This window comes from Phlebotomus argentipes, unplaced genomic scaffold (assembly GCF_947086385.1).
Source record: "Phlebotomus argentipes unplaced genomic scaffold, Phlebotomus argentipes genome assembly scaffold_4, whole genome shotgun sequence".
NCBI classification, from domain to species: Eukaryota; Metazoa; Arthropoda; class Insecta; order Diptera; family Psychodidae; genus Phlebotomus; species Phlebotomus argentipes.
Window position 1 is genome coordinate 12,227,899 of NW_026776174.1, and position 24,292 is coordinate 12,252,190.

Below are 24,292 nucleotides of genomic sequence, written 5' to 3' on the forward strand. Positions count from 1 at the left end.
ATGGGGGAATTCATAATAAAGAAAACACTTGCCTTGCGTGTGCGGGATTACTTCTTGACCAGGCGATTCTTGGAGCCAGCAGCAGCGCCCTTTCTCGCTCCCTTCACGATGCTTTTAAACTGACCAGCACTCTTGGCACGTTTCCTGCAACATTTCGCATTAAAGTTAGATTGAGTGTCTTTGGGAAATGCCATGGAATTCTCACCTCTTGTTGAGCGTGCTCTTGTCTAGCGGGATGTAAGCGTAGGGATCGAACTTGCCCTTCTTCTTCACGTCACCGCGACCCTTCTTGGCCTTGTACTCTTGCCCAAATGTCGCTCCTGAAGTCTTCGTCGAAGCCTTGGAGACGCGCGACATCGATGTCTTGCCCGACTGTCCAGAGTACGCAGACAATGCTCGATGAATACCTCTTCCGCCAGGCCGATATCCCGTGTGACCAGACGCAGCGCTCAGTGCATCCTCAGCCTTGCGCTTCCTGGATTTTGGCGCCGTCTCAACGAGCTCCTCGTCACTGCTTGAATCCTCCATCAATCGGTTCTTCTTCGATGGTCTTTCCTCTGCATCTTCCTCATCATCAGACTCCTCCTCAGCCGCGTGACCACGCTTCGGCTCCTCAATCACCAGCCGACCATCTGACGCCACTTTAAAGCCACGATTCGCCTCCTTGGGCCTCTTCACCAGCACCGTTTCAGTCTGTGGCCGCGAAGTTGTGATCTTCCCAATGGCATTCACATCCGCCAAATCGACAATTGTCTCAGCGTCTTCCTTGATGAAGCTCTCCTTCGCCTTCCTGCTCTTCTTCTGGGGCTTTTCCTCCTTCTCCTCCTCATCAAACTCTTCATCCGAGTCTGCCAGCACATCGTCAATTGTGTCTATCTTCCGTTCTAGCATCTCCTCTTCAGCCTCCTCATCGGAATCCCCCTTCTGGTGACCCTTCTCCGCTTCCTGACGCTTCTTCCTCGCCTGCTCCTTCTTGATGTTCTTCAGTCTCTTGTGCGTCACTTCATCATTGCCCGGCACTAGTTTAATGATCTCCTCAGCGGTGAATCTCCGGCAGAGGCGCCTGTAGAGGAAGCCCAACTGCTTCCTGCAGTAGCGCTTCGTGTCCGGCACCATTCCGGAGAGATTCTTGATGATCACAGTCAAGTGATTCGCCACCAGCGGCACAGGAATCACACGCACAAACACCAGCAGAAATCCCACACAAGACGCCACAATTGGTCTCTGCTTTCCTGTACTGTAACTCAGGATTTGCTGCAGCACGAACTCAATTGTGGTCACTCTGAGATTTTCAGCAAAGTGCTGGAAGAGGAACTTGAGTGCCAGAATTGTGTTTGTCACCAGAACTTGATCTCCAGCCAGTCCAGCTGACAATGAGTCTATCATATCATTCAGCTTGTCGTCCTTCTCATGCAGATCCGCAATTCTCCTCAGCAGATCATCGGCCACAGTGTCTTTTGTGCCATGGAAGCTTCCGTAGGCCAAGATAAGTTCTGGGATGGTCTTCTTCACCAGCATCGACTCACTGTTGAGCTTCTTGGCGTGCTCAAACATCACAGACAGACACGTGAGTCTCGATCCTTGGCACTGAGCGGTGGTTTTGCTGAATGTCGATAGAAGCATATCACGAATGTCCGTCTTGCGTTTCGCCACAAAATCTCTGCATCCCTGATTTTCACTGCGAAGTATCGTCTCCAGAAATTTGTACGTTTTCTTCTGTTGCTGTCCAATTCTGTCCTCTTCTTTCACCACAATAGCATTTTTCTTCTTCCTCTCCAAAATTGGACTCACGAATTTATCATAAAGTACGCTCAGCTTCTCTTCGTTCATGTAAAGCGCTAAAATCCTCACCAGAGCGAAGAGAGATTCACTCGTGAACTTCCCTGGCGCATTGTCTTTCAACTGTTCCAAGGCTTTTTCGTACAATTGTTCTCGAACAGCTTCTGGCGTCACTTCCAGATACATTTGAATCACTTCCAGTGTCAGTTCGCGCTGTTCAGCAGCATAAGTCGTCGCCGGTTTCGTCGTGTAGATGTTGAAGAAGATCGGCATGAAGTTCTTGGCGAATCGCTCCAATTCCTTCTTGCAGGCATCCGTTGGATTCGTACACAATTCCTTCAATCCGTCGAGAACTGGCGTTCTTAGTTCCGGATTATTGGTCAAAACACTGCCAAGAGTTCTTGCCACACTCTGGAAGTTCTCCGGATCGATAGGCTGTCGACAGAAACCCGGAAAGAGGCCCCAAAGTTGGCAACACAACAATTCATATGTGTGAGCAACAGGAGTGTTCTTCTCCTCTTCGTACTTCCGCCACTTGTTGCGACACTGATCTGCCAGGCTGAGGATGTGATTGATGAAGAAACTGAGGCTCGAGTGGCGAATGGATTCGCGGAGGAGCGGTAGAATCCAGCTGCGATTGAGTGACACAACGCCATTGTCTTCAGTCAGTGGAATGGCTTTCAGAATTCTCTCCGGACCCATTTTATCAATCGCCGACACAAGACAGTGCTCAATTTGCACCCTCACAGCACTCTCTGTGTCATACAGACGTCCAACAGTGGCCACAGTGTCCTGAAGAGCATCTCCAAGGTGGTTTCCACACGCGTCAAAAGTCGCTTTGAGGATGACAAAGACCTGCTTCGCGACATGACCAAAAGGACTTCCAGTCAAAGCTTTGCTGATGGACTTGATGACTTTCTGCAGAGATCCCGCATGTCTGGTGGCTTCTTGCGCTGTCTCACAGCACGGCTGAACGCAATCCTGAAGAACTTCCTTCAGAGCATTCGATGTGGCTGAGACAATCTCCAGTTTCTCACTCATCCAGAGATCAGATGTGCAAATATCCACAAACCTCGGCAAGGCTTTGCTGCACAGTGATAAATCCTTCCTGCCCAGGCTTAGGAGTCCCTCCTTCAGCACTGTCACCCATACAATTGTCTGCCGCACGTCTAGGCGATCCGGACGGTACTCATAAAGCGCAGAGATCAGCTTTCCAGTGAGTTCTGCACTCGCATTGGGCAATTTGCTGGCGAAGAGTGCGTGCAGAGTCTGGAATCCTGTTGTCCTCACCAGAATATTCGAAGCCGTCATGATGGAGAGGATGTTCTCGCAGATCACCTTCACGTCCTCCTCCTTCAGCACGCCAATCACACCTTGAAGCAGCCCCAGCGTGTGCAGAACCAACGTCTGCGAGTTGCTCACCTTCTCCGAGTTGAACTGCATCACGCAGAACTTTCGCACGATCCCACTGGCCGGATGCGCGTGCACTGCTGTCTCGGATTCCACCATGAAGTGACTACCCATCATGATGCTCGTCACGCCGTGCTGGGCAGCTTTGCGGATCTTCGCGCGGGAATGAATTGTGAACGCCAGCACAGATTCAAAATACTTTGTTGTGGAGCTGAGTGTCCACAGAGCATACTCTTGACTCCTCAGCAGCACACTCATGCATCCCAGGACGTTTCTCCACACGCTCTGATCCTCCTTCTCAGCGAACTCGTGCATAATATTGAACAGCAACTCACCGGTTTCGGAGAACTTCTTCCTCAGCACCGCCTGAGGTACGGATTTTATCCCCATGGCGAGGAGAGACAGAGCTGCTGTCATGTGATTATCCTCCTTCACCGTGCCCAGCACTTCCAGCAGCGCTATGAAGTATTCTGTGGAGGATTGAGTGCCATTCTTGTCGTTTATAACATCTGTGATAGCCGCCAAGACAGCCAGCATATCCTTGTGTTGGCTAGAATCTGCCCGGAAGCGCGTCAAGAGTCTGGAAGTTGAGAAACGTCCATCAAATTCAATCCAAGAGATGATAAGAGCCCGGAATACTCACTTGCTAAAGCTGACATTCGTGCAGTCCGTATAGTTCGATGCGAATGTCTTGAAAGTCTTTCCCGCGGACTCTGTCATCATGTCGTCCAAGCTCACGGACTTCATGCTCAACGCAATATCCTTGACTGTGGGATCCGCTTGTCCGGAAGCGTACATCTCCCTGGCTTCGTGCTGCATCACTGCATTCAGTGTCAGGCCACTTTGTGCAGCATCCTTGGGAGCTGCAAATCAAACATTCACATACATTTCACAATTTGAAGTGTGCAAAAGCGCGCCCTAAAATTACCAAGGCTCAAATTAGGCTGGAAGAATCGTGACTTTGCCTTGCTGCGATGCTTGAAGTTTTCCGGGTTGGTAACCGCTGAATGTCCCGACGCCCATCGTTTTCCTTTACTGTGACTCTTCAACTTTGACCTGAACTTGCCCATTTTGGCGAGAAAGCACTAATATATCACGATTTTCGGGAAAATATCCGCGATTTCTGTGCACAAAACAAAACAATGTGGCCGCACTCAAATTTGAGGTTAGAATGGACTCGGCGATTGCCGAAGACAACACGAGGCGAACGCGGCGAAATTTAGACGAGTCGTAGGAAATATAAACATCGGCACGTGGTGAAGTGTTTTCCCGGGGAAAGTGAGGAAAATCGTGGAATGGGTGATAAAATACTGCTCGATTCCCGCGGAGGAGGTGATGGCTATGACTTGGCGGAGTCGGACGATGAGTACGGTGCGAGAGAGAAACAGCTGCTGAAGAAATACCGCGATGCTCAAGCGTCAGCTTCTGAGAGTGAAGAGGAGGGCGTTTTTGGCCTGCCCGAGGATGATTCCATGGAGGATGACTCTGACTTTGAGGACAAGACGCGGGCGGAGAAGTTCGAGGCGGACAGTGATGTCATGTCTGAGGAGGATGACGATATTCCGGACGACAGAGCGTGGGGCAAGAAGAAGAGCACATTCTACAACACAGACTTCGTGGACCAGGATTATGACACGTACACGGCCAGGGAGGAGGAATTGGCGCTGCTGGAGGAGCAGGAGACCAGAAAGCTTCAGCAGCGTCTGACGAAACAGCTGAGCGATGCCCAATTCTCACTGGATGTGTTCCTGGGCAGCGACAAAGAAGCTCAAAAGAAGGATGACGCTGACGCTGGTCCCTCGAAGCATCAGGAGCTCGTCCAGTTCAAGAAGGAGTCCCCAGAATTCGATGCTCTGGTTGATGAGTTGCTTGGCAAGCTGGACGAGAGTGCGAACATCATGCAGCCTTTCCTGGACGAGCTGAAGAGTCAGAATCTGACGGTTTTGCCCATATTTGAGTTCATCGACACGAGGAACAAGTTGTCTCTTCACTACGCCACAAATCTCAGTTTCTATCTCATGCTGAAACACAAGAGAGTGTCGGTGAAGAATCATCCGGTGATGAAGAGAATCGCTCAGTTCCGGGAACTTCTGCAGCAACTGGAGGAAAAATACCAGGACGAGGCACAGACAGCGATGGAGAAAGTGCTGCTGGATATTAGATCTGGCAAGATTGTGGCGCCGCCAAGGGTTCAGGAAGCGGAGAAACCCAGGAAAATGCTTGGTATTCTGAAGAAAATCCCTGAGAAGGTGAAGGAAGTTCAGGTATCCGAAGAAGAAGACGCAGTTTCTGCCTCTGAAGAGGAGCAACCCGATGAAGAAGAAGAAGATGATACCGATAAGCGAGCCATTACTTATCAAATGTCTAAGAACAAGGGCTTGATTCCGCACAGAAAGAAGGAACTGCGAAATCCTCGAGTGAAGCATCGTCTCAAGTACAAGAAAGCCCTGGTCAGACGCAAGGGCGCCGTCAGGACGGTGCGCAAAGAGGAGAAGCGCTACACAGGCGAGCATTCGGGTATCAAAGCAACTGTCCGGAAGTCTATCAAGATCCGATAAGTGTTATTTCAATAAACTCTGTGACATTATTGGCCGTTTTTGGTGCTCTTCTGCTGCACTGAGCGCGGAATGAAGGCCATCCGTGGCCGCATCTCGCCCGGATGGAGAAGGCGCTTGGCCGCTCCCAGGCTCTCCACCTTCTGCACATTCCTGGGCTGGCCGCGCTGCGGCGGAGCCGAGATGGAGACGCTGAGAGTGTTCTTTCCCAGCTGATACTGATCGACCTTCAGCAGAGCTGCACTCGCTGCCGTTTCTTCCACGAACTCCACATATGCGATGCCCTTGGGATTGCCGTTCCTGGTGAGGAAGAGGGGTCAATTAGAAGTGATTCATAGCTTGCAGGAGATGGCTTACTTGTGAAACACCACGCGCACATCCTTGAGTTCTCCGTAAGGCTTGAAAATCTCTTCCAGCTCCTCTTTCGTGGCGCCACCGCAGCCCTTAATGAACAGCTTCGTCGGCTCCAGTTGTTCGGAGTACTTGAAGATCTTCTCGCGCTGCCCGCGCTCCCTGAGACACCCAGAGATGTAGGCAGGACGCCCATTGATCGGCCGCCTGTCGAACTTCAGCGCTTCCTGCACTTTCTCCGCAGTCTCCAATTCGATGTAACAAAATCCCCGATTCTTCCCACTCGAGCTCCTTACCATGTCAATTTTCACCGCACTGAGCTCCGGGAATGCCGTCTTAATCTCATCCTCAGTGACGCTGTAGTCCAGATTGCTCATGAAGATGGTCACGTTGTCCTTGGTGGGATCTCGCGTGGAGGAAGACGGCGTGACATTTTGTGGCACTTCTGGCTGCTTCACCTCGACTTTCGGCTTCTTCACTGGCGCCGATTCTCTTCCAGGACTCTCCTTGGGCTTTCTCTTGAGATCCTTGACTTTCTTCTTCCTCCGATTCTCCTCTTCTCGCTCGTTCTTCTCCCTCTCCGCCATGATTTCCTCTGTCAGCGTTTGGCAGTACTGCAAATTCTCCCTGGAGCCGTGCAGTCTCTCAAATCTCACCCAGGCATTGGCCAGAACATCAGAATCCATCAATTCTGGCAATTTTATGGCCTTCTTGAAAATCTTTCGCGCTCCTGGGGGATTCTTCTGCTTCTCCAGCAGAATAAACTCCAGCCAAGTGGCCGATCTGGTGGAATTGTCCCCAAAACTCATCACTTCCTGCCACAGCGATTTCCCTTTTGCCGGATCGCCCAAGTCTGTGTACTCCAGATTTGCCCACATCTTCAGAATCTCTCCATTCTGATCGGCCAAGTTTCCCCACTGTTGACTCAGCGATTCCCAGGCATTTTCGAAGTTCCTCCTCAACAGCTGCCTTCCCTCCTCCGAATCTGTGCTCGTGTGACGCCTTAGGATTGTGAGATACTCTATCCAGAGATTTGTGTGTGGATCCGGAGACGAAAAAGGCGCCCGCAAGGCGTCATCCATAACGGTAAGCAGTGGCGTGACGGTGAAATTGTTGCTCTCCACCAATTCCATCTTAATTGAGAAGAGATCTTCGCTGGTCTTCGTGAAGATCAGCGCTCTGTTTATGATCTCCAGGGCGGATTGGTTGAAGAACTGTCCCGAAGAGTCTGTCACGTCGTCCAAGTCCTGGCGATAGCGAACATAGGCGATCCAGCAGCCAGGAATCAGCGCACATTCACCAACCATGCGCTCGTAGATGAACTGCACCCACTTCCTATCGAAGGACGCCGTTTCAGGCGCTTCCAGGTACTTTCTGAACATCCGTGGCTTCTCCACGTCCGCAGCGTCAATCACTGCACTCTCATGTGGCGCGATTGACTGGAACTTTGCACTTGCCACGCGATGCTTCTCCGCAATTGCTTCCCAATCCACGCGATACTGCTCCGGACTCTCGCTGCAGAGCTCCTGAAAGTCCCTCAATGTCCCCTCGCTGTCTAGATGTGGTATTGAGAGAGCTTTTGTGTACACATCAATGACTTTCTGGCACTTCTCAACATTGTCCGGCGGATCTTCCAGATAGAAATCCTTCCAGAAGCTCACGTACTTTGCCGTGGCGGTAAAATCGTACAAGTACACGTCCAGAATCTTCCTCCAAATCTCCTCCTTGTGTGCAGAATATGGCGCGAAGTGGATGAATTTGTACACGATGATTGAGGAGTACTTCTGCGACAGCGCTTCCTTGAAGATGTTATAGATGCACTCGAGGATTGAGTCATTCTTCGTGGTCTCCCACTCTCGCAATTCCCTGTACAGCCAAACCAGCAGCTTGAAGTCATCATAGCCAAATTTGGCAAACGCCGTCTTGCAGCACTTCCTAATCATCTCCAGATTGTCCAGGTAACTGAAAGTATTGCTAGATTAGTGCCTTAGAAATCACTGACTGAGATTCTCCACTCACAATGCCAATTCCATCAGATTTTGGTAGTCTTTCTTGAATGTCACCACTTTGTCCGGATCTTCGGCTTCCATAAACATTCCCAGCAAATGTGTGTTTTCCTCCATATATTCCGCACTCTTGCTGGTCAAATCCGGTCGGTAGCCTCCGTCTAGTGCACTGGAATGCATCAGCCATAGAAAAGTTAGAGAAATATAGGAATAAACAATGATTTTACACAAAACTTACCATGAAAACGAGTTGGTGTCAAACCATTGATCACAATCGGCCTCATTTTCCTCCGAATCCCCAGAAGATGAGGAAGATTCCTGCACGAAATACGCAAGAAAAGAGATTAAAGGTCCTCTTGCAGCCCAGATTTTGCCACTCACCATGTCTATATCCTCAGGATCACTCATTTTTCCGCAAAAGATGCTCCCACGCAGTGTTTATATCGCGGTTTTGACGCGCGGCGAACTCGTCGAAAAGTGCAACGCCGCAATGACGTCACCAGCTGTCACTTTGTGTACAAACATCCGCACTTGCCGCAGTGTTTTCCTCGCTTTTCCGCACTATTTGGGCAGTTTTCGGGGCCACCGGCAGTTTCTGGAGAGTCTACATACCGCCCCGCAGTGGAGTTGAAGCGAGAACACGGTGAATCCAATGGCTTCCGGCGTGAAAAGGCGGATTGCGTGATGCCTGAGGAAGTCCAGTTGGATTTCACAGCAACCAGGCGCCTCCTGTTCATCGTGTTCGTCCTGCTCGTGGTGTACACCGTGAAGAAGTACTTTTATGAGGATTACGACCTCTGACCATGACACGGAAGGTCTCATACTTCTACAATCCGGACGTGGGCAACTTCCACTATGGTCCGGGTCACCCAATGAAGCCCCACCGGCTGTCGGTGATCCACAGCCTGGTGATGAACTATCAGCTGCACAAGAAGATGCAGATCTACAGGCCGTACAAGGCCAGCGCGCACGATATGTGTCGCTTCCACAGCGAGGAATACATCGAGTTCCTGCAGCGCGTGACGCCGCAGAACATCCAGGGCTACACCAAGTACCTCTCCCACTTCAACGTGGGCGACGATTGTCCCGTCTTTGACGGCCTCTTTGAGTTCTGCGCCATGTACACAGGCGCTTCGCTCGAGGGCGCCCAGAAGCTCAACCACAATCTCAGCGAGATCTGCATCAATTGGTCCGGAGGTTTGCACCACGCCAAGAAGTTCGAGGCCTCGGGCTTCTGCTACGTCAACGACATTGTGATTGGCATCCTGGAGCTGCTCAAGTACCACCCGCGCGTGCTGTACATCGACATCGACGTACACCACGGCGACGGCGTGCAGGAGGCGTTCTACCTCACTGATCGCGTGATGACGGTGTCTTTCCACAAGTATGGCAACTACTTCTTCCCTGGCACGGGCGACATGTACGAGATCGGGGCTGAGTCCGGGCGCTACTACTCAGTGAATGTGCCCCTGAAGGAAGGCATCGACGACCAGAGCTACGTGCAGGTCTTCAATCCCATCATTTCCCACGTGATGGAGTTCTATCGACCCACGGCAATTGTGCTGCAGTGCGGGGCGGATTCCCTGGCTGGCGATCGCCTGGGGTGCTTCTCGCTGAGCACCAAAGGGCACGGAGAGTGCGTGAAGTTTGTCAAGGAGCTCAATGTGCCCACTCTCGTGGTTGGCGGAGGAGGGTGAGTAAATTCTCAGGCAGACTCCAGAGTCTGAACTGAGTTTTTAACGCTAATCCCATTTCAGATACACGCTGAGGAACGTGGCGCGCTGCTGGACATACGAGACGTCTCTTCTGATTGACGAGACCATCTCCAATGACATCCCAATGAATGACTATCTCGGGTTCTTCGCACCGGACTTCACTCTCCATCCGGAGATTGTAACGCGGCAGGACAATGCGAACAGCAAGCAATACCTGGACCTCATCGTGCGGCACGTCTACGATAATCTGAAGATGTGCCAGCACGCGCCCAGTGTGCAGATGTTCAACATCCCAGAAGACGCCCTGCCGGAAGACGGGAAGATCAAGGACGAGAGCGATCCGGATGTGCGCATCAGCCAGGCGGATGAGGACAGGATGGTAGAGCCGAAGAATGAGTTCTACGATGGGGAGAATGATAATGACAAAATTGAGGCGGAAACGTGAAATAAAGCCCAGCATTTATCAATGTTACGTTGTCTGCAGACACTTCCGCGGTTTCCGCGGATAATTCCGCGGCGCGTTCGACGAGGGGCGAGCGCGTGACGCCGCCGCGGGGAAGAAGAAGACTTCCCCATCGACGCGTCGATGAAATCTCTCGGAGAACGCGCCATCGCTCAGTCGTCGTAGCCAGTCGTCACAGTAACCACCAAGTGCGAGAATCGAGTCGGCGGGCGCGGCCATATTGATTAATTTGTGTTAGAGGTGTTCAGTGTGTTTTGTGTTCCGAAATCCCAAATCATCGAAAATGGCTGAACGCGAAAATAACGTTTACAAGGCGAAGCTGGCCGAGCAGGCTGAGCGCTACGATGGTGAGTGTTGATATTGGGATTTAGAGCGATGGATGATGGTGAAAAAGCCTCGGGAAAAAATGCTAGTGACCCTTTTGCGCGATGGAGGTGCCGCGAAGACCGGGGACGACGCCGCTGTTTTCGCCAAATGGCGGTACAAGTGGGCCACTGAGGTGGCCAAATGCTGCTCAGGGGGGCTCAGTGGGCTCCTCTGGTGCCCCTGCGGGCGCGCAGAGACGCCGCAAATGGGGAAAAGTGTGCAAAAATGGAGATTGTTGAGTTTGATCGATGCGTCATTGCTCTGCCATTTCGGCACTCCGGTGTCTTCCGGCGGAGCGCGCCCCTCGCGTCTTCCGGCCACGGGACACCGGGGGCGTTGGAGTGGCGAAGCCGCCCCCATGGGCGACACGGTCCGAGAGGGAGGAGAAATTATCGATCCCGGTCTTGGCGTTTTTTCCATCTCCCCTCTCGCTCGGGCGGCCTTCGTGGCTCCCTCGTGCATCTCGCTCTCGCACCCGGGCTTCCAGCCGCCCGGACGGCCGGGGGGCCGCGCAATGAGAAATTGCAATTTGTCACAGCACATTTCAGTGGGCAATTCATCACATCTCACCCGAGTGGTGCGCCTCCGATGGCGATTTGCCCTCCGGATCGCGCGGAGACTCGCCAAATTGCGGTGACTCTTTCTCTCTCACCTCCGGCCATTTCCGACTCTCTCGCTCTCGCCTCGCTCGCATTAGTAATTCCGGAGGTTTTTTGCGCCACCGTGCTTAGGCCACTTGTGAATTGAATCTATGGGGCCGCGTAATGAAATTAACACTCAATACTGCGCGGCGTGAGACGGCGGATTGGCCCCAGGGCATCGAGAGCGCGTCTCCCTCTCACTCGGCGGCCAGGTCGCAACACCCACGATTCTGGAATGTCCGCAGGCCCTCTCGCTCGCACACTTGTCGCGCTCTGGCCGAAAGGCACGTTTCCCAGCTCACCTGGCCAGAGAGCGGGCCCTAAGATAAGGCGCTGCTGAGGCTCGTGCCGCGAGTCCGCGTTCTTGAGCAATCTGGCGAGATCTGGCCACGTCTTATCACGTGACGAGGTGATAAATCGTGCGCCTTTTCTGACCGGTTTTCCGCGAGATGAAATCGACACGGCAAATTGAGTTGATTTGCAGGAATCGCTGGTTTCTGTTTTTTCGAAAGGATCGTTAGTGGCGCCATTGCGGGCGAAATTGACATTCCAGGGTTATTTATTAGAGCAATGAAAAATAGGGGAAGTTTAGAATGCAAATTGACCATGGAATCTTTGTGAGAAATTGAAGAGTTTGATGTTTTATTGTATGAAAAATTATGAAGTATTGATTTGATAAAGATCTTCGTGGGTTTTCTAGAAAATTAAATATCTTTAAGAGAGAATTCCATGGTAAAAATTCCGGGAAAAATTCATAAAAAATTGTGCATTGAAAAACATTTCGCTTATCTCATAATTTCCTATGATTCATATGGAGAAAACTCACCTACTTTCTGTACATAGAGATAAGATAGAAACTCATCTCCAATAGGTAAAAATTGTCGGAAAGGAAGATCCTTATTCTTATTGGAAAATATATAATATCCTGAAATTGCTTTCCGGGTAGAAAATGTAATTTGACCGGAACTCACAGCAAAAATCGATCGATAATGAAATTTCTACACATGCGAATTACACAAATTTTATGCTTTGAAGCAATGCAAAGCTGATGAATCAGTTTTTTTCATCGCTGGGATTTCAATGGGAGCTTCTGTGAAGAGGCAATTGGTGGACATTAGAGGTGGGGTGTTATGTAAAGTGCATTGAGAAGGCAATTGCGTAAATTACAGGTCAACATATTGATGAAGCCACTTGATCCATCAGTTGGCAGATTGAATTACAAATGACTGTGATGAAGAAAGTCAAGTGGTGCGGATTCAGTTACGAATTATTGGTATTTTGTGTAAATGAGCCGCCGAGATTGTATGCTGCGGATGATCATGGAGAGCGTGATCGTGATTCATCATCACCTGTTGGCGCGCGCATACAGAGCTAAAATAGGCGAAGAGTCGTCTTCTAGGATCGAACTCGGGGAGTCCTTGAGGGTGTGTTGAGATGTGAGGAGAGAATTTATTGAGTACACACACGCACTGCATTATTGAAAAGTGCGGGCAATATTTGGAAATGGACTTTTCTTTCTCTCTTTAATTTCTAATTTATACCTCAATCGACGCGGTGTTTCATGGCACTCGAAAAAATCATTTTCTCTGCAGTGATTCATGGAGGAACTCACACAATCTCAGCGCTTGTGTTTCACACTACACTAAACAAGCGCTCATGGTCGGTGTGTCGATGGAGAAGTGCAGACTTGGAGGGAATGGCGATAATCTGACAATCAATGATTTGCTTGCCATAGAGATTTGCCCATGAGTGAAGGCTAGGGAAAAAATGGAAAAGATATGTAATCCATTTCCCAGTACTCTCTCACACTCCAACTCGGTGTGTGAGTGTGTGTGTGTAAGGAATTTGATGGAGTCATTATCGTGAATTATGGCTTAAGAATACACTTGACAAAAAGCTGCATCGTCTTCCCATGCCGTTAATGTTGTGTGTTGTGTATATGCAAAAAGAAATGGGCCATTTTCTTGCCTGTCGCTATCGGCCTAAAATCATTTGTCAAGAGAGATTTTAGAGAGAGAGTGGAAGTGCGAGGGAGTGTGGGCTTTTCACTAAGCTCCACGGACACAGCAATGCTGGGAATTTTCTATATAACACACTTTGCAATATGACTCCAGGGCAATTTTCTTCATATAACGAGGGATGTGAGCGCGCCTTGTCGTGACAGATCTGGAGGATGTTTCGTTGGGAAAGCTTACAATGTTGCTGGAGGTCAAATAGTTCTTTTATTCCCTTTCATATTGATTCTTTCAATTCAGCAGAAAAAGAAGTGTGTATGTTGGAAATTCTGAAAGAGTAAAAGAAGTTGTAGATTTATAATTCTCTGAATGAAAATGTGATGTAATTGGAAACCTCTTTTTCGTATGTGTGTGCGCATTATGGGAATTTTCCAGTTGAATTTCTCCTCGTGCTCGGCTAAATCCATTCATTGGGGTTTCGTCTTTCAGCCCTAGAGGAAAATTTGTCTCATTTTCATTTCAAGAGTGAGTTTTATAAGCAATAATGAAGAGAAGAAGTCGGTGAAATACTGGTAATTTGATCCCATTATGGGTATATGTGTCTTCTTTTATCCATGATTTGAGGTGGTGGGAAAGGGTGGGATTTTCATTAGAAGCTTGACAAAGACGTGATTTAAGTATTAAGAGGTTAATTCAGCCTGTTTATAGTCAGACACAGTCTCATATTCTCTGAAGACGACGCTGAATTCAAGAGGAATTTCCCCTACAATTTCGCAAGTTCCGACTCAAGTCACATTTCTGTGTCATTTCCATTTGAGTCATGAAATTGGTTGCTAAGTTTCGTTTAGTTTGACTTTGAGCGAGCTTAAGTCACCTCTCAGCTTAAGCCACTGGCTTCTCGAGCACTTTACGCTGGAACTGACGAAAGGGAGAGAAGAAAGTGTGGCGGTGTTTGTTGGATGACATTGAGGGAGGCCCACTCTCGGCATCGATCGTCAGCAGTGGCCTTCCTCCCGCATGTCTGCTGCTTATTCCTAATACATGACAATTATAATCTATTATGTATATGACATGTACGCCGCACGACTATCTAATTGCATTGACATTGATAAGAGGCCACAATCGCGCGCGCTCGCCTGCTGCTGAGTGTGTTGGACGAGAGGCACACCAAAGCTCCTCTAAAGTTTGGCATCGCGAAAGTGAGGGAGTGAGAGAGAAAGAGCGAATTGGTGGATGATAAGGGAAAAGTTTTCTGGGTGCCACCCTCGCAAAAGCCACTGGCTGGAATATTTTGCCACTCCAATACAAATATTTGGGCAATTTGGCTATTTTGGGATCGCTCAGCGATTGGGCATTCATGATTGGTTTGCGGGGGTTGCAGAAGATGAGGTGATTCGGATTAATTGATAAAACTCCATCAGGTGGTCAAGTTGAAGGTGACAAATTTGTCTGTCGTGGAAACTGAAGCGAAAGACAAAGAGGAGATGGAGAGAGAAAGAGAGAGAGAGATCTTTTACAGATCTATAGCTGTGAAATGCACCACTATAAAACAGACGTTGTTACGGTTCCACTATTAGACTGTTCTTCTTCTTCTTTTCTCTCTCTCTTTTTTTACTGTGCTAATAAGAAAATCCGCAAAAGAGAGGAAGAAATCTCTTCATCAAATACCCAAGTATTTCTACAGGGTGAAGTTGAGGTAGAACAGAAGAAGATGAAGTGAAGAGAAATAGCATAACCATCTGTACTATGAATTGGTACAATGGAGAACTTCTTTCTCTAATGCCATACCTTGAAAAGTATTGAGTGTTTGCGTGTACGATGACCTCATCTCTTGTGTATGGTTGTAATTCCGAGGAAATATATAAACTCTCTTGTACAATTCATCATATATACACTGTGGCGAGTCTCTCTATCCTCAATTACACTGGTTAAATGCTCGCACATATTCGCGAATATGACGTTCTTTTCTTTCTCACTTTTGTGGTTGTGCGACGACGAGGAGAAAAGAGAACCGACGGGGAAAAAAAAGTTAGAAAGAATTTTTATGTATACTTTCCGGTCATTCGACAAGAGTCACATTTTATTTGCAGAATTGGTACTAATAATAATTCATGGCACACAAGAGAATTGAGCGTGATAGTAAAAACGAACTGTGTGATGGAAGAAATTATATTGGTCATTCCTTGTTCAATCCTATGCCTGAAATGAGGCACACAATATTGGTGATAAATACTGTAATATCGTCAACGACCTTATATAAAGGACACTCAATTTTAGAGGGATGAAATTGGTGAAAAAAAATGTGGGGTTACTCATAACTTAATACTTTTGCTATATTATTATAACAAGGAGTATTGCTAATGAGCTGAAGAGTAATTAATTTATCAGCCAAAATTTCGGTCGTTGAGCAAAAAAGCTTAATCTGTATTTACATTTCTTACCATTTACGCACGTTTTCTCTCTCTTTATTTGTATATTCTCCTCGTCAGTGAGGAATTACGAAATTATTGCCATATATTATTATTTGCATACTGTACATAAAAGCCACACTCTTTCTCTTTCTCTCTTCACATTGTGTCTCTCCCACAACTGATGATCATGCACATGATTCTACGGTGAAAACGTAAAATTCTCTCTTGGTTTTGACCACATTTTATGGTTGTAAAATTGCAATGTTTCCCATTCTTCTTCTCTGTGTCACATGACAAGAGGAAAAAAGGAGAGGAAAAAAATTCGCATTCATTCACAAGAGTTGAGTGCTTAAATTAACACACTTTAATTTCATATAAAATTATCGTCATTGGCAGATAATAAAGATTAAGGAAGAAAAAAACAGAAATTCCCCAGATAAATAAATTTGTGTTCGCCATCGAAGCGTGAATGTACGGTGAAGATAAAGGCTAGGAAATTATCATAAACTTGCCAATACTATTTGTTTTACTTTACGGAGGGAAAAGCGAACGGACAAGTCTTCCCATTTAGATGTCAATTCACGTCTTGCTCAGCCAAGATAAGTGCAAAATTCATTTATTCTCTTCCTCTTTATTGTGCATTGAATGGGAATGAGAGAGAGGGGATTTTTTTCGTGACAAATTGTGTTACATCCAAAAGGAGGTGAAGAAATTTTGCTAAATGAATATGTTGGAAGAGAGGAATTTAGGGACTTTTTCAGGGTCTCATGGTTCTTGCTTTAAGGAATGTCTGTGTTCTTAAAGAGAGATTCAGATTTCTTGTATTTAATCATTTTGTAAGATTAAATTGTAATTATTAAAATCCACAGAAATTCTCCACTTTTTCCTAAATAAAATCGAAGAGTTTTCTAACCTTTGAAAAGAATTGCATTATTGGAAATTCAAGACATCTTTTGCAAAAATGCTGAACGAATTTGTACAGAACGAAGTCATGAAAATGACTGTTTTATTTAATAGCTTGTGCAAAGCCTCTGTCAAGAGTCTTATGATGTGTACTTGCGTTTGAAAAGCATAACAATTTCCGTCCCTTCTTCTTGGAGTTTTTGGTGAAACTTTTGAGCTTGAAAAAGACATGGATTTTGTTGGAAAGTCGCCTGCAAAAAGGTGCAAAACCATAAGAATCCCACGCAAATGTGGAATGTTGGAATGAAAATTTTACCACGGCTTTGGTGAGAGACGAAGAAATGTGTGTCTCTTTTTCTCTCGGGTTGTGTTTTGTGTCTCTGGGGTCTGGATGAATCGCTGGGGATGTGCGAGAGCGAGAGAGAGAGAGGAAACAGTGTTGGGGGTGGATTAGAAGAGCTTCAAAAGGCAAAGAGGAGTCCCGTGTGGATCGATACTTGACTGCCCTAGCGAACTTGTACGATGGTTGTGTTTGAGAGGGAGATGAAAATTCTCTATTGTTACCATCATCATGGATGTGGAGTTTCGCTTCTCCCCGAAAATATTTGTCTGGGGATCTCAATGTGTTGATTATACTGTGGAGAGATGTGAGAATTGTCGCCCTTCTGCCTTCCTGCCTCTTCAGATCCTTTTTTTTTCCCGCCCTGTCGAGTAGAGCTTGTACATATATTGAGTTGTGCGTTGGATGCTCTCTGTGCAGAGAGTGTAATTGAATGTGGGGCGAAAATCAGAAAATATTGGATTCACAGTGTAAGAGGTTGTGACTTGCATGAAGTGTGCTGTGGATGATATGGGTTGGGCCAATGTCAGGACACAGAAGGAGAACAGGTGGGAAAGGATCCTTGAGAGATGCGTGTGAGCCACCGAAAAAATTACATACACACAATGTGTGGGAGTGTACAATGTAATGAATATTTAATGAAAAGGGAAGTCTCACTTTTGCCCTGTTTTGTCACTCTCTGTGAGACACACACGCTCCTCTGCCACATCGACTAAGGGAGGGATGCTCATTGCCTGGCGCGAGAAGAGGTGTGCAAAAAAAAAGAGGCAGAGATGACAGTGAATGGGTTAGTTATCAATTTCACCTTCCACTCTCCTCAGCTTCTCTATCGCGCATCAGTGTTGTATCATCATCAAAGGCAATTTTCCCCACATTTCTCTCGTTTTCATGCTACAAGAGAGTTTTCTATGTGAAAATAGCTTCATGTCTAATGTATTTTGTCGTCAATGTTTGTAATGAAGATAATTTTTATACATTGTGTGTACTTTTTTGCCCATTCCACATTGCGCACAATTGGGGATGTACAATAAAATGTGATACTGTGTTGTGTGTCTGTATGGTTGCTCTTGAGTAAAAAGCGCCACGCTGGTTTATTTTTAGACACTCTCTCTTGCGCGCATCGGTACAAGAGATGGGACAAATTAGTTCAATTGAATTATTTATGGGTAGATGAAAAAGAGAAAAATTAAAAATTAAACATTCTATGGGAAAGTTGACTTGGAGGGAAAAATAATGAATGTGTGTGTGTGGGGAGAGAAGATATGATGATGATGGCTAAATGACGATGAATTGAAGGGCACGAGTGCGATTTTTTATCCGCTTTTCTGGTCTGATGAATTGTTTGTGTTGTTTCGCCACCCAAAAAATAATGATATTGACTTTGTGCCGTGGCATTGAAAATTTATGCAGGTGAAATTTCGATGGACTTGCAAATTTCACACACACTCACACACTTAATGCAAAAGTTCATAAATCTTGAAATCATAAGAAGAGGAAAAGTTGAGTAATTTTCGCCTTGACTCACGGGAAAATGTGTCTCATGGTGTCGGAGAGAAACGAGGCTGTAAAGTCAATTGTGGGGAAATGATGAGTCACGGAATTTCTGCTTCAATAGTTGAATAACACAGAGTTTTACGAAGAAGCGAAGCAATATTGACTTTTACAGCCTATTTTGAGGGTCATTTCTCAAACACACAATTTACTTATGTGTGTTGTGACTGTGGAGAAAAGAGGGTGAAAGATTTTCATGAGTGCGACTCTGGTCGAGAAATTCCAATAGAGACATCATCATCAAAATGGATTTAAATGAGAATAATTGAAATGTATAAGAATTCCTCTACGTGACTGTCTTTCTGGGCACGCTTATGTTACGATTTGTATGTCTGAAATTGGATGGAATGCTTCTCAACAATCTTATCAACTATGCTTCTTCTCTCGTGCTGTGAAGTTGAAGAGGAGGGAGACTTTTCCGTGTGGTTTCTTGCATACACTTGATGGGATTTTTCCTCCTTGTGTATTGTCTCTCTGGCGAACGAACACACTTGAGAAGACAGAGAAAGAGAGAGAGAGAGACAGAGTAGAAGAAGGAAACTTCTGTGATGCGCAGGTTTTTCCATACGAATGGAAAACCATAAAATTGTGGTATTTTCTCCTGTTTACTCCTTTCACATGATTACATTAAACTCTTTTACAGAAATTTACCACGCATATGCGTCGTCTTCCTTTTGCCTTATTTTCCATGGCGTTTGTTGTTTCACCTTCCAAAACAGGAGTTGGAATAGGTTTTCCTCTGTGTTTTATTTGAACTCTGTGTGTAGTTGAGAGAAGAAGAGGCGATGCGATGAGAGTTTATCACTTCTTGCTCTGCTCCACTTGTACATTTCTTTCCACCAGCAAATTAGCGAAGTTGAGAAAGGTAGACACTTGTCGTCACAGTGGAGAATAAAACGGAAATAGATTTGAGAGATTGATAAAAGTGTGCTTCGTACTATGATTCCATTTCCAACTGTGCGCCGCAATTCTGTTCCTCTCTTCTTCCCTCTATCCGTGCTTTTCTCAGCTATATATTGGTTCTTCTTCGATTGGCAATGAGGCGAGGGAAAATTCAATTGAAGTCATAAAAGACGTCTCTCGGAATATAGGAGTTGTACTTGAACGACCCAGGAATATTATAATGGAATATTTTTACAGCTTAATCATTCTGAGTCATTCTCCTGGGAAATGTGCCAAGTGTGATGATGTTGAGGAATGCAGAGAAAGCTGTGAGAGAGTGTGAAGAAAAGTGCAATGAAATAAGAGATAAGACTTTGTGACACTTTATGTGAGAACATTTTGTCACTCCTAATTAATTTATGAAATATAATTAATTTATTACTCCTCTCCTCTCCATTGGGGGGCATTTTTCCTCCCTCTGTGCGCGCGCTGAAAAAGCACGGAAAGAGGGAGGGAGGGAGGGAGGGAAAGATTGAGAAATTGTTTGGGTGAATGATAAAATGTCTTAATTCATCAAGGCGATTTTTTGCTGCTGTCTCCAGAAACATAAAGGACATCTTCCGCTAGAGATAATGAATAAATAAAAGTTTGTGAGGTTGAGAGTTTTCCTAATTGAATAAGGATCTTCTTCAATGCCAAAACTTTGTCTTTTTTACACCCCCACATAAAGTTTTTTTTTTGGGCACGAGAGAGAGAGATATTCGTGGGAAAATTCCCACAGCAGCACCTCTTTCCAACATCTTTAAATTATCTTAATAATCTCTTCAATGTTATATAATGTTTCGTGTCTTCTTATCTACCGATATCTTGTAAAATTGATGCACAATATGCAAAATGAAGATAAACATACTCAAAGTGTGGAATGTTTGGGAGAGAATCTTTCAGTCATCATTATCACAGAGCGAGCTTATTTGTTGTGCTTAACTTTGAGGAATTTGTAGCGGAAGAGTTTATCTGGGAAATTTCGCTGAATATTTGCTTATGAATGCACATCATTGAGTGAGAGGGAGAAGATAAAGTTTCACACAGCTGAGGATGAAGTATTTGCTCTTTGTGGCATTGCTAAAAAGCCAGACGGTTGAATTGAATGTAATTACATGATATCTAGTTCTTCAAACACTGTGATTTAGGGTGTTTGGAGGATTCTGTGAATGGATTACTTGTGTAAATCATCACGAATGGAAAAATCCGAGTAGTTTTCAGATAAACTTACTGAATTCAGTGCTAGAAAATGCTCATGTTTGTTACAATTCAGGCTTGAATTCTTGATTTCGTAGTTAATCTATTCATACATATTCACCGAAGGCTCATTTTGGACTCGAACTTGGAATCCTTTAATTGCTAGTCCAGCGGTCAATCGTATAATCTCAAATAACATTGAAATTAAGCTATCACATGGTTTGCTCAGAGAATCGCATAATTTATTCTCAACTCACTTCCCAAAAATGAGTGGTTTTCTCCATTTAATTGCCTTCTTTCTCCTCTCACGTCGTCTTCATGGAGTATTTCTTATGATGCTGAAATTCTGTTTTTATGTATATTTAATGCGGGTGGTTCGAGTGGTGGGGTTGTTTTGTGGTGTATGTTTGTGTGTGAAAAGAATTTTAATTAATGTAATGTGTGTACTTTTTCACTGTCTGAACACACAAATATGATACTTTTCTGCAATATAGTGTTTCTTTGGCTGTTGTATAGTTAATGAAATGGCATTTTTCTTTTTGTCTCTCCTCAGAAATGGTTGATGCCATGAAGAAGGTCGCTTCCATGGATTTGGAGCTGACGGTGGAGGAGAGGAATTTGCTGTCGGTCGCCTATAAGAATGTGATTGGAGCACGACGAGCATCTTGGCGCATAATCACCTCTATTGAGCAGAAGGAGGAGAACAAGGTGAGTGTGCTGTTCATCTCTCTCATTCTCTCTCTCTCTCTCTCTCTAGTTTTCTCTCGCTCTCTGAGCGCAAGTGAGAGAGTCCTGATTTACTTCCTGTCGATGGTCCTGATTGTGATTTATTGATGTTTTTTTTCCCCGATTGTCCAGGGCGCCGAGGAGAAGCTGGAGATGATTAAGAACTACCGCGGACAGGTGGAGAAGGAGCTGCGCGACATCTGCTCGGACATCCTGAATGTGCTGGAGAAGCATCTCATTCCGTGCGCCACCACGGGCGAGGGCAAGGTGTTCTACTATAAAATGAAGGGTGACTACCATCGCTACCTGGCGGAGTTCGCCACGGGAAGTGACCGCAAGGAGGCCGCTGAGAACTCCCTGGTGGCCTACAAGGCGGCCAGCGACATAGCAATGACAGATCTTCCACCAACACATCCCATCCGACTGGGTCTGGCGCTGAATTTCTCCGTGAGTACACCACCATTGACGTTGAGCGATTGGGCGACAATGTGCGCGTGTCATTGAACTCTTTGTTGGCTTTTATTTAGGTATTCTACTATGAAATTCTCAATTCGCCCGACCGTGCCTGCCGCCTAGCAAAAGCTGCATTTGATGATGCCATTGCGGAACTTGACACCCTCAGCGAAGAGAGCTACAAAGATTCAACGCTAATAATGCAATTATTAAGAGACAACCTCACACTTTGGACATCCGACATGCAAGGAGACGGTAAGGAGGAAATCTTATCGGTATTTCGATGGGGGAATTGACACAAAATGTATTTGTGTACTTGCAGGTGAAGGTGAACAGAAGGAGCAAATTCAGGACGTCGAAGATCAGGACGTATCGTAATTTAGGTGTTTTAATCCTAATTAATTTTTATTATAAGATTAATAAAAAAAAGGAAGAAAAAGATAAAAAATAAATTAATAGTATAAGCATTAAGTAAGTGTAATTGTTTCATCTTAATAAACACAACAATCCAAAATCTAATATAGAAATTGTGAGGAAGGAAAATACATTTGTGAAGAAGAAATATTCATAACGCGCAGAGTAATGGAATAAAATGGAATACAACATTTTTGAGTATAAAGGAAAAAAAAACAGATAAATTGCAAACACATCATCAGCATAACAATATTTACTATTAAATTAAAAGAATGGCAGAGAGCATAAAAGAAGTGTGAAGAGAGAGGACACATTGCATTACAGACTTTGTAATAACTGCTAAGGAATGAAAAAAAATATAAATATTACTTTGAATTACGGCATAATGATGGATAAATATATATTACTTACACAATTATTAAAGGTTATTTTTCATGAATGAATTTGTAAAATTAATAGTGACAGCTTATATAATATTGAATGAAAATATAATGTTAAAATCATCAGTGGTAGTGAAAAAAAAACAGTCAGATAGTAAAGAACGCGCAGAGAAATCAGGCAGTCAAATTTGGTATTATATAAATTATGAAAAAATGAATAAAGAAGGATGGAAAACAATGGTAGACAGAGACTTTGGTGGATTATAAAAGGACAAAAACGCATTGCTACTATTGTTAGGTTACAATGAACTTAAGAAATTAACAGTGGTATATGTCACAGTATATACTAAATTAAATATAACGTATTGAGTATAATGGATGAAGAAAAAAAAACAAGTAGAAAGCATTGCCGTCTCAATTTTTTAATTTATATTCTTTCTTAGTTGATAAACTGTAATCTTTGCAAATATGTTTAGCGCAGAAGAGAGAAGAAGAAGAAAAATGATGAAGCAAAAATGGCGTGAATAGGAAACTGAAGCATTATAATGTAACACACAGGAGATGAAAAAGCAGTGAAAACATTGTAGATTACATTGTTTATTTCGTAACAAGTAAAATATTTCTCTTAATATTTAAACAAGAAGCAAAAGAGAAAAAAGGAGGTGAAAAAGAAGTATTGCTCTTCATTGCAATATTTGAAGAAGAAAAAATAATGATAAACACTCCTGAAATGTCGACTTATTGCATTTCATCTCAATCTTCAAGCGGTATTTTACATCTATTTACTTTGTAAGGGACATTTTTTCTTTGATTCAATCTTTCACAATCTTATCATACAAAATACACACACACACACAAACAAACTCTTATAGCGAAGGGACAAAAGATATACAGAGGATGATAATAAGGATACAATTTTTAAATATTAATTATCTTTAACAAGTGAGAGAAAATGCTTTAAAACACGGTACATTGCCAGAATTTCAATTAAAAACATTTCCTAAATATATTTTGTGTATGTTTTCTTGTTCAACAGACTTAAGAATACACTTTTTTTACATCTAAGGGAAAAAAAAGATTAAATACAGAAGAAATAACACAACCTCTCAAGAGAAAAGACACAATATTTCAAGTGAAATCTTCTTAAGCACAAGAATCAATTTTTACATAGAAGAGATTTTCAGTGTATTTTAACCTTAAGAGAAAAAAAATGAATGCGAAAGTGGAAAAAACGTATTGATGAAAAACCATTAAAAAATAGAACAATTTATCAAGAGCTTGTCGAATTTTTAAGAGAAGAAAAAGATGGTTAAGGAAAACAGACACTTTTCAATGGACGACGGAGAAGAAAAACTTACGATTCTACTCTTAAGTTATTTAAAAAAAAATATATCTTTTTCTAACATGTTTGAGGAAAAACTTTATGTGAGGAAAAAATGTACCATAATTCCTTCGGAAATTCGTGTATCTTTTTATTTTAACTCTTGTTTATTCCATCTGTTATTTATTTTTGTTACGAACGGCCCCGCGATTGACGAAAGATGCGAGAGAGCCAATATCATTCCCACTCTACGGATCGCGGCTGATTGAAGAGCTCGATGGCGATGCGCGCATCCTGAGTTTGGGGCCAACGAATCAGTAAAGAAATCTAATGAATATAAGAGTATGATTTTTTGCGAAGATGACTCTGAGAATGACTAAATTTTAAAGTGGAAAATAAAAATGTATGATAAATCACTTTCACAGTGTGTG

The 24,292-nt window shown here is 44.7% G+C and overlaps 5 protein-coding genes across 5 annotated transcripts; 3 read left to right on the forward strand and 2 right to left on the reverse strand.

Moving 5' to 3' along the window:
* Positions 1-21: 21 nt before the first annotated feature.
* Positions 22-4,358, reverse strand: LOC132258332 (RRP12-like protein). Its single transcript, XM_059755604.1, has 4 exons — positions 4,118-4,358; positions 3,833-4,052; positions 206-3,769; positions 22-144 (listed from the first exon to the last, which is right to left on the reverse strand). The coding sequence occupies exons 1-4, from the start codon at positions 4,257-4,259 to the stop codon at positions 48-50; spliced, it is 4,023 nt and encodes a 1,340-aa protein (XP_059611587.1). The 5' UTR covers positions 4,260-4,358; the 3' UTR covers positions 22-47.
* Positions 4,359-4,400: 42 nt separating this feature from the next.
* On the forward strand, positions 4,401-5,860 carry LOC132258336 (something about silencing protein 10). Its single transcript, XM_059755617.1, has one exon. It carries the CDS (start codon positions 4,485-4,487, stop codon positions 5,745-5,747), a length of 1,263 nt encoding a protein of 420 aa, XP_059611600.1. The 5' UTR covers positions 4,401-4,484; the 3' UTR covers positions 5,748-5,860.
* LOC132258334 (squamous cell carcinoma antigen recognized by T-cells 3) lies at positions 5,774-8,596 on the reverse strand. The gene is made up of 5 exons (XM_059755615.1): positions 8,483-8,596; positions 8,340-8,419; positions 8,115-8,270; positions 6,102-8,057; positions 5,774-6,044 (listed from the first exon to the last, which is right to left on the reverse strand). Exons 1-5 carry the CDS (start codon positions 8,507-8,509, stop codon positions 5,774-5,776), a joined length of 2,490 nt encoding a protein of 829 aa, XP_059611598.1. The 5' UTR covers positions 8,510-8,596.
* Positions 8,597-8,633: 37 nt separating this feature from the next.
* On the forward strand, positions 8,634-10,270 carry LOC132258335 (histone deacetylase 3). Its single transcript, XM_059755616.1, has 2 exons — positions 8,634-9,794; positions 9,859-10,270. The coding sequence occupies exons 1-2, from the start codon at positions 8,905-8,907 to the stop codon at positions 10,259-10,261; spliced, it is 1,293 nt and encodes a 430-aa protein (XP_059611599.1). The 5' UTR covers positions 8,634-8,904; the 3' UTR covers positions 10,262-10,270.
* A 170-nt stretch (positions 10,271-10,440) lies between these two features.
* Positions 10,441-24,277, forward strand: LOC132258364 (14-3-3 protein epsilon). The gene is made up of 5 exons (XM_059755668.1): positions 10,441-10,626; positions 21,121-21,275; positions 21,426-21,740; positions 21,821-22,001; positions 22,069-24,277. The coding sequence occupies exons 1-5, from the start codon at positions 10,563-10,565 to the stop codon at positions 22,122-22,124; spliced, it is 771 nt and encodes a 256-aa protein (XP_059611651.1). The 5' UTR covers positions 10,441-10,562; the 3' UTR covers positions 22,125-24,277.
* Positions 24,278-24,292: the final 15 nt, after the last annotated feature.